General features: G+C 43.7%; 1 protein-coding gene across 1 annotated transcript; it reads left to right on the top strand.

Annotated features, from left to right (window-relative positions):
- Positions 1–2,216: 2,216 nt before the first annotated feature.
- On the top strand, positions 2,217–10,249 carry LOC110288341 (serine protease inhibitor A3B-like). Its single transcript, XM_021154714.1, has 4 exons — positions 2,217–2,853; positions 4,607–4,880; positions 5,814–5,964; positions 10,049–10,249. The coding sequence occupies exons 1-4, from the start codon at positions 2,217–2,219 to the stop codon at positions 10,247–10,249; spliced, it is 1,263 nt and encodes a 420-aa protein (XP_021010373.1).
- Positions 10,250–10,461: the final 212 nt, after the last annotated feature.

Below are 10,461 nucleotides of genomic sequence, written 5' to 3' on the forward strand. Positions count from 1 at the left end.
ACCAAGTGGTAATCAAGTCACAAATAGTGACTCTTCCCTGATGAGCTTGCAAGAACAATGGGCTAGAGGAACAAGAGGTCAGTCTCTCACAGAGAGAAGACTCAGATCACACACGCGTGACAAGCACAGAGAAATCCTGTAACTGTATCTCATGTTGTGCTGTTTTTAGATGGGTGGTGTAAGGAGAAATAATAGCAAGCGAGGTTTAACATCCACACCACAAGTCTCAGCACAGAGCTTGGCATAGTCCAATGAATCAGTGACACTTGTAAAATTCAAGCCTTATTTGCATTGGTCAGCATAGTCCTCTACCAGACCATGTCTAGACCATAAAAACACAGAGAGTTTTCTATAAGTTATATATACATAAGTTATAGGCAATGTGAAAATCTTCAGTAGAACATCCAGGAAGGATGAATGGCATAACATGGATACACTGACAGTAATATAGAATTTATGAGCAGTAATTTTCATTTAATTTACAGAAAGTTGATACATTAAATGTTCATGAGCAGCTACTTTGCTTTGTATGTATTGGGTCAAATCATCAAAAATAAATAAAATTAACACTAAAAATAAAAATAAACAAAACAAAAGTAACAAACAAACAAGAAGAACATGGCCAAATGCTTTCCTAAAGAAATGGTTGCCTCCCTTGGTCTTGCGAAGATTATATGCCCCAGTACAAGGGAATGTCAGGGCCAAGAAGCAGGAGTGGGTAGGCTGGGGAGCAGGGTGTGGGGGAGGGTATAGGGGATTTCTGAGAGGAAACTAGGAAAGGGGATAGCATTTGAAATGTAAATGAAAAAATATCTAAAAAAAGAAAGAAAGAAAGAAAGAAAGAGAGAAAGAGAGAAAAAGNAAAAGAAAGAGAAAAAGAAAAAGAAAAAGAAAAAGGAAAAGAAAAAGAAAAAGAAAAAGAAAAAGAAAAAGAAAAAGAAAAAGAAAAAGAAAAAGAAAAAGAAAAGAAAGAAATGGTTGTCTAGTTAGAGGGGAAGTGCCTGAATCCCTGGGCTCCACTGCAGAAATGTCACTGTCCTGGGGACATGAGACAAAGTTTGAACACCTCCCTCTCCTGCTCTCCATCTTGCTACACTATTCCAGTCTCCTTTCTCCCCATCTTCCCCTTGATTTTGTCATCCTATCCCCTCTTCCCCCTCCTATTGCCCTGCCCCCACTTCCCTGCACTTCCTCACTCCTCCTTCTCCCATAACCCATCTTGTCCCCTCTTCCCTATCCTTCCTTGCCTTTCCATTCCTCTCTCATCTACTTTCCCATCTGAACTCCCCTACAGTGTGGACAGAGGCTACAGCTGTGCAGCCATGTTTACCATGATCACAAGATTCAACTGTGTTCACTACTGCAGGGGAGTGTGAATGAGTTGACCCTCTGGACATTCTCCACCTCCACTCCCACACTGTGATGAGCCAGACACTTTGGCCAATTATGTCACTGGGCCACATGATTGGCTGCCAAGAGATGTCTAGTTATTTGCTTAGCACCATACAATCACCCGGAGAGACAAATTGAAATCTGGTATAGGTATTAGGGATACAAACACCATTTATTTTTTGTTTTGTCAGGAGGCCTTCCAAGCCTGAGGCCATGTGGTACCCTGGCAAGGTTGAAAGGATATCTCCCTACTGGTCTTTCTAATAGCTGTTCTCAGGGGTGACAGGGCTTTGGCACTGAGCCAGACGTTTCCAGTGTTTTCTCTCAATTAATCTCCCTACTCCCAGAAACATGCATGAGATTCAGTGCTACAACATTTGTCCAAGGTTCCTTCCTTCAGTCTGCACTAGAGGGTGTTGATAGAGGAGGACATAAGTGCAGAGGAAGAGGGCTCCCTGCCTTCTAATGGGGCCTTATGCCAATCTAGAAAGGGAGAAGAGATTACACATGGCTTGTGCCCAGTTCCAGGTTTTTCTCTTCCTTTATCTGTGAGGGTGGAATGACCTTTCCTTTTTGGATGCTGGTTCTCTTAAATAGAAAAATTGGCTTCTACAACAGCACTTCCTCCATGGTAGCAGGGAGCTCATGATGTTGTACTGCCATCTGAGTGTCCAGAGCACCTCTTGTAGATGGTCACAGAGTCAGGAATGACAGCAGAGCAGGACACAATGCCAGCCAGGTGGGAGACCTAGGAGATGCTCAGAGCATCACCTAGTCTTCCCAGACTCAAGGAATGTTTTCCTTTCAGCCTGAAAACAGAGGAGATGGCTTTCAGTGCAGCTCTGGTGCTCTGGATGGCTTGGATCTTCCCTGCTGTCCTCTGCTTTTCAGATGGAACACTAGGAAGGCAAAATGCAGTCCAGGAAGGGCAAGACACTCAAAAAAAATGGCCCAGTCTCACATTGGCCTCCTTGAACACTGACTTTGCCTTCATCCTGTACAAGAAGTTGGCTTTGAAGAATCCACATAAAAATATCGTCTTTTCCCCATTTGTCATAGCAACTGCCTTGGCCTCCTTGTCTCTAGGAGCAAAGGGCAAGACCCTGGAAGAGATTCTAGAGCTTCTCATGTTTAATGTCAGAGAGACCCCTGAGGCAGACATCCACCAGTGCTTTGAGCACCTTCTACAGAGGCTCAGCCAGCCAGGGGACCAGGTACAGATCAGCACAGGCAATGCCCTGTTTGTTGAAAAGCCCCTGAAGATCCTGGCAGAGTTCAAGGAGAAGGCAAGGGCTCTCTACCAGACTGAGGTCTTCACGGCAGATTTCCAGCAGCCTTGTCAGGCCACAAAGCTCATCAATGACTATGTGAGCAATCAGACCCAGGGGAAGATCAAGGAACTCATCTCAGACCTGGAGGAGAGGACATCCATGGTGATGGTGGATGCTATCCTTTTTACAGGTAAGAGTGGTCAATGGTTGGCAAATAGAGGGAGAGGATGCTGCCTGGGAACCTGTGTCCTTACACTGACCACTGGAGAGGAGAGGCTCAGCATCTCAGAGCCATGTGTGTAACTGTTTATTACACAATGTTCTTACTTCCCCTCTGAGAACTTTTAGATATTGATGTAATTCCTTGGACATGCCCAACAGAAACACTGAGCTGTCAATCCAAGAAGGCTGATTGGACTGTGTCTTAAACGTATTGACTATCAGAATGCCATGTCTTCCACTGCCAACCCTACTGAATAGGCTGAAGCCATGGCTACTCCTTATACAAGTGGGATTCTACTGTCTGACCAGAGCCGACATTTCTAGTATGCTCCTATATGAGGTAGTGCATGCCTAGGTCTCCAGCAGTGTCCCGGTAGGCTGGGACTTCTTGGCTAAAGGAGCCTAGTGACACTAATCTTGAGGAGAAAGTATCATAACCTAAAACCAGTGAAGAACCCTGTAGGCAGTTCCTACATAGGATTTCTCCCCTCAGCCTATTGTGTAATGAGATGGCTTTGGGCATTGAGAAGCAGGGACTGGGGACAAGTCATGCGGAAAGTGCAATGTCCAGTAGGTCGTGTTGTGTACTAATGTCTGGCTGCTTCTCAGAATTTTACTTTTATACAATTAATATACAATAGGTCAGAATTCCCAAAATACATTCTTAGGGCAGTGAATCTTTGGAAACGTTTTGTCCATGATATTTGCAGACTCCACTGGAGACATTATGGACAAGGTTAGTTGGGGAAAATCCAGGTATCCCACACCTACCACTCCCTGCCTGATAGGGACCAGAGAGTAAGGAGAACAGCCCAGAAATTGTTGCTTGAGTGAAGTCATGATGTAACTAGACATTGGGTACATTTGGTGCTAAGTTAGTCTAGGATACAGGGAGTGTAGGCTTGGGCTATAGGAAGAAAATCAGGTTGGCAATGGACAGACATATAGGACAGGAGGACAAATCCTAGAGAACAGGAAGGCCCCAGAGCTACTGTGGGCAGGGGATGGTGGAAGCAAAGTGACAGCAGGGAGGGTTAAACTGTAGGACATGGCTCTCTCAACTCTCCCCAGACTCAAGCTCAAGTGCAGTTTGCTGTGAGGTGGGATGTATGACTAGGCTGTGAGATGCCAAGAGCAAGAAATTGTTTTATCACCAAGTCCCAGAGTGTATACTGGTTGTGGGGACAGAAACTAGAAATCTGGAGTAAGCTTGAGCTGAAATCTCTGATGGTCATGGTGGCCATTTCCCATGTGTGAGATGTGGACTCATTACCCATGTCTTAGTGACAATGTGTGGGATTACGAACTGATCACGATATGGGAGAACTCAGTCTGTGCTGTTCTGTTTCCCCTGAAACCTGTCCCACCATCCATTGCCTTCTAGACATCATTCCTCTGAGGAAGACAGGACCCTCAACTCTCCCACCTTCAGTCTCACTGCCTTCACTTTGGTCTCTTATACACACTCCAAACCAGGTTCCTGATTGTGTCAGGAGCTTAAGTAGCCAGGCTGTGGATTTGATCTTCCTTTCTAAACCAAATCTGGATCCTCATTTCTACAATTTTTTCCACCTACCAAAATTTTTCCAGTTCAGCATATGCCAGCTGAAGTGACTCTGAGTGACTTAAGATGCATGTATTGCTGTCACAACTCAGAAGCTGAGCAGAGATGTGGAGGAGGAGTGTTCCTGTTGCTGTCACAATCTGATGCTTTGCCTCAGGTAAATGGAAGGTGCCCTTTGACCCTGATGACACGTTCATGGGAAAATTTATATTGGACAGTAAGAGGTCTGTGAAGGTGTCCATGATGAAAATTGAGAACCTGAGGACACCCTACTTCCGGGATGAGGAACTGAAATGCACTGTGGTGGAGCTGAACTACAAAAGCAATGTCAAGGCCATGTTCATCCTCCCTGACCAGGGCAGGATGCAGCAGGTGGAAGCCAGCTTGCAACCAGAGACCCTGAGGAAGTGGAGGAAATCACTGAGGCCCAGGTGCGTGTCCAGGACCAGAACTGCATGGACCCCTGTACTGATGTTGTCCTGATGGCCAGTGTCCCTGTACCTCAGATTATCACTTATATTCAGTGTAATGGTTAAAGTGTCAGCAGGGGACAGGTGGAGTTGAGTTGAATCCCATTCCTCTGTTTCAGTTGTCTGAGGCCTGATATTACCATGATTTTTGTTGTTGACAAAATGAGATCAGCTTGAACAAGGAATGAGATTTCCTGTGTCTCTAACAGGCTGTAAATGAAAAGGAGTTTTGAATGTGTCTTTGGAAGGCAGAGGGAATTGTATTTGGCAGGAGATGAGCTCTGAGCATCAGTTGTGTCCTCTGTAGCTGTCTCATCCCTTATTAATCATCCTTTCACCATCCATGCAATAGTAACCCGAAGACCATGCTCTGACTTCGACTCTGAGAGGGTATCAGCCAAGCATTGACAAAAAATTCTCATCCTTGTGGGCTATCTTGTAATTGAGGAAGAGACAAGAGCGGGAAGAAAATAGAACTAATCATTATTTAGTAAGCTATAATTCAGGTTGAATACAGTGGCGAGATTGAGAAAGACAACCACGGTAAGGAAAACTGGAGGCTGATGCAGTGTCCAGTTGTAAATGAAAGGGTCACTAGGTGATGTCTGAGGGCTGGCATGACAGGGAAGGGCTGCATTTTGTGGATCCTGGAGGAAAACATTCTCAGTCAAGGAACAGCTAGGACCAAGCCAGGTTGCCTGTCCATTGTAAACACTCTCAGGCATTGATTAATAATTAATTTATTAGGAAGAGGTAAATCATGTGGTCTAGGTATGGGTGGAAAGAAGGCTCCTCTTCATTGAGAGGGCTCTCATAGAATGCTGCCCCTCAGAGATAAGTTGTATTCACCGGGCACAGGTTCCTCTGGCTCTTGAATTTCTCTTTTATTCTCAGGATGATAGATGAGCTCCACCTACCCAAGTTTTCCTTATCCCAACACTATAACCTAGAAGACATCCTTCCAGAGCTGGGTATCAGGGAACTCTTCTCCACACAGGCTGACCTTTCTGGCATCACAGGTGCCAAGAACATAATAGTCTCTCAGGTAAGACAAGGGACATGGCTCACTCATTTTGGGTCCTGAATGCAGACAGAGAAAGCTATGTGGGCATGTGGAGATGTGGGGATGTTCAGTTTGTGAGAAAACCTGCATGCCTAAGATCGCTCCTACCTGGGAGAGAGAAATCATAGCCCAGAGAGCATTCTCAGAGTGTGCAGCCAGTTTCTCTTTACCTTAAGGAATTGATCACATCTAGAAGTCAATGATGGGGAAAGCACATGTGCTTGGTTTTAGACCAAGCGGGTCCCAACCTGTGCTGTACTGGAGGGTTTCCCACAATCCACTGCACGTCCTCAGCATCTTCAATGCAGGACTCAGCCATGACTACTTGACCCACACATATAATAGTACCAGCAAAGGTAACAAATAACAAGGGATCAATGGTAGTTCTGATGAAAAATCTGAGAATAGGAGAGAAGATGCCCTCAGACCCTCATACCACATTCTTGGGTGCACAGCTTATTGGTGCCTAGTGTTCTCTCCAGTGCCCACTCAGAGCCCTGGGGCTGAGATCTGTACCACCAGGGCATGGCAATCTGGAAATTTGAAGTCATGCCCTTTGCAATGCTGATGTATATCACAAGGAGGTTTGAGCAAGAGAGATGCTGAAACTTGTTGTAGAAATTATTTACTCCCAGCTGAGGTTTCTACCCCACCTTAGCTATTTAATTCCTGGATGAAAAACATACACAACCTTTATACTTACAACAACCACTAGACAGCACAATAGCTGTGCAGTGGCCTGACCTCTACAATTTTAGAATCTACTTTCCTATCAATAACCCAAGTTTTTACTTACTATGTTGCATCTGGGTTCTCTTAACTCCAATTGGCCAGCGAACACTGTATTGGTGGAGTTTAGCAGTTGACTATCCTGCATCCATTTGTCCTTTTTCAACGGCATTCTCTCTACTAATACAATCAGGACGTTTCTTGCCCAGTGGCTAACATCCCTCAATTGAAGCAGCTCCACATAGGAGCATTGATGCTCATCACCTTCCTGGAAGCAGACTGGGGCTATTGTCAGGAGCAGTCATGTCTCATAGTGAAAAGTTCTTTTAATAATGAAGCAACATCTAATGCCACATTCTGTGGATCTCTAATGCTTTTGCAGACCATCTATCAATATATAACATAACTGAATTATTAAGCATTGATTATTTTAGCTATTTACTACTTTAATGATTTGAAAAACTTTTATTGTAATTAACTAAATTAAAATCTAGTATGACCATGGTTTTGACTATCTGACTCTTAACTTGTATTACTTAATTATTTTAAACAGTTTGTAATAGTACCGATTTAAAGGACTAGGATTAAACTTATAGTTTTAAATGAGGTGCATAGGCACAATGCCTAAGAGTACCAAAATTAATTTTAAATATTGCATCAATAAACAAAGAGTTATACCAATGAAATACTTAAACCTCACTCAATTCACAAATTCTGTACCAATGTGAGAAACTATAACTTCAATTCTACTTCAAAATATAAAGATTTCTGCCAATGTAAGATTTTGGTTATAAAATGCTTTGTTTAGAATTAATTTAGTAATCCAACCCTATTTGTCTAATCTCTTATAATATTACAATATCCCCCATTTTTCTTTTCAAACCCCTTTTCTTTACCTAAGAAAGAAGGATAGAGAAGAGGAAAGGAAAGAAGGAAAGGAGGGGAGGGGAGGGGAGGGGAGGGGAGGGAAGGGAAGGGGAGGGGAGGGGAGGGGAGGGAAGGGAAGGGAAGGGAAGGGAAGGGAAGGGAATTCCTGAGTCTAAGCTCTCTATTTGGTTTCTTCCCTGTCTAAAACTGTAATTATTTGTAAATTATCACTTCAAAATGACAACATATCTATACTCCATGCAATAACCAATTCATATATCCTAACTTAAGAGATGGGGAAAACCATCATTTTTATATCTGCTTCCAGCTGAGTTGGGGAAAAAAATTCCTAACCCAAAAGGAAACTGAAAAATGGTTAAGTCATAATAAAGCTGTCATTTTTTATTGTCTGGTTCCTATATGTTGAGACAGTTTAGAGCTTACATGAATTCCTGACTGAAATTGTCTGAAAGAATGGATGACCTGAGGTCATCATGGACAAGCAGACTTTCCTGAAGCTGTTCTCGAGGCCAGTCTCTGGAAACAGCATCAGTTGAGGCAGCATCAGGCAGGCAGCTGGAACAGCAGGCCATTTCAGCATCCCTAAGGGTGAATCTTGTCAGGCCTGCCCTCCTGATATTTCATTCTGTAATATATGAACCTTACAACCAATATTTATTTCTAGAAGGACATTTGTATGGAATGTGCAAGATGCACAGATCAGTTAAGATGTAATTTTGCTCCTTGTTTGAGCAGGTGGAAGACAACTGTCTCTAAATAAGTTAGTGTAATTAATAACCACATCATAATAAATCTTCATTCATGTCATATGCTGTTTCCATGTAGAGGGATTAGCATATCATGTCACCTGTCCTGCTTGGTCTTCTTGATTTTTGTTCCCTTTTTGCAGCTAATATCTTTATGGGCTCTTTATCAAATCTTTTTAATTTTTTTTACAGGATATTTTCTTTATTTACATTTCAAATCTTATCTCCTTTCCAAATTTCCCCTCTAGAAAACACCTATCCTATCGCCACCTCTCTTGCTTCTATGAAGGTGTGCCCCCACCCACGCACCCACTCCAGCCTCCCAACCCTCACCTTTCCCTACACTGGGGCATCAAGCCTTCACTGGACCAAGGGACTCTTCTCCCACTGATGCTTGACAAGGCCATCCTCTGCCACATATGTGGCTACAGCCATGGACCCCTTCATGTGTACTCTTTGGTTGGTGGTTTAGACCCTGGGAGCTCTGGTTATTGATATTGTTGTTCTTCCTATGGGACTGGAAACCCCTTCAGCTCCTTCAGTCCTTTCTCTAAGTCCTCCATTGGGGACCCCATGATTAGTCCAATGGTTGTCTGTGAGCATCTGCCTCTGTATATGTCAGGCTCTGGCAGAGCTTCTCAGGAGACAGCTATATCAGGTTCCTATCAGCATGCACTTCTTGGCATCAACAATAGTGTCCGAGTTTGGTGACTGTATATTGGATGGATTCTCTGCTGCTTGGGAGAGAAACCACTTGACTTTGCTTTGAAACCAATTCCCTCTGCCTCTTAATCATGAAGGGACAGCATGTGCTTTCCATTGGAGAAACACAAATTAATTTTTAAGTGAGTTTTTGCCAGATGGTAAGGTGCCAATATGTTGTAGAAATGGTTGAATCATGGCCAGAGGTTCCACCCAGCATCAGTTGTATAGGTTTCCAAATGAAAGTCATATACAACCTTTATATTTACAATAAGCCTTAAACAAACAAAGCTGGGCAGCGGTCAAGCCTCAATGCTATTACAACCTACTTTCCTATTGATATGCTGAATTATTACTTACTATGTTGCATCTGGGCTGCTCTTAACTCAGTTGGACAGCCCTCAGAGCCACACTCTCTTGATTCTGAGCCCATGATGGCTTCTTCTTCTCCTCCCACACATTCTTCTTCCATATGGTTCTTCTTGAACCTAAGCCCAAGAGGCTAAACCCCATTTATGTCTCTTCTCCTCTCCTATTGTCTTTTGGCATTTTTACCTATCAGCAATAACTTGAGGACAGGTTCAATTAGTCTACTTGTAGACTCTTTCTTCTCTGCAACAATCTGGTACTGGGGCCCCACACTTTGCATTGTAATAGATAGCAAAAGACCAAACCTCAACAGAAACCTGCACTGTCTGCCAGCACACTGGCTGTTCCCTGTGAGGCTGGCTGTTGGGAGACCTCCTGTGAGGAAAGGCATGGCATTGCCTACTTCTGTCCTCCTGTTGTAGTGACTTGAGGGCAGCACAGATTGAGACACTGAGTAGACTGAGGACATCTTTCATCTCACACCCTGAGCTGAGACTTGGGAACACCAGGGTTAGAGATCATGGAAGGAGCAGAGAAATTGACCAGCAGATGAGGCTAGCACTCAGTGCTTGCTCCAGGCTTTCTCCTGACCACCCTGGTCTTCGGTGAGTGATGTGTTTCTCTCCCCACAGATAGTCCACAGTGCTGTGCTGAACATGACTGAGCAAGGCACAGAAGCAGATGCCACCATGATGTTTGAATATGACTTCCTGTCTGCAAAAATTAAACCTACAATTGTTAGTGTTGAGGTGAAATTCCTGTACATTGTTTTAGTACCAAGTTCTGAGTTTATCCTCTTTATGGGCAAGGTTATCAACCCTTTAGAAAACTAGAACTTCCAGAGTGGTGGGGCTTCTTTCCAAATTAATCAGATTGAGTCTCTATGCGCTTTTTGGCTTCCATCCTCTGATAGACAGAGGCATGCTTGTAGTTAATCAGTGACCTTGATTAACTTTATTAGTCACACATCACATGAGCCAGTGGATGGTCGGTCAGGCTCCTAGACTTTTTGGCAACACAAACTCATCTTCCTGAGCCTGTACTC

This window comes from Mus caroli, unplaced genomic scaffold (assembly GCF_900094665.2).
Source record: "Mus caroli unplaced genomic scaffold, CAROLI_EIJ_v1.1 scaffold_6643_U1_1, whole genome shotgun sequence".
NCBI lineage: Eukaryota > Metazoa > Chordata > Mammalia > Rodentia > Muridae > Mus > Mus caroli.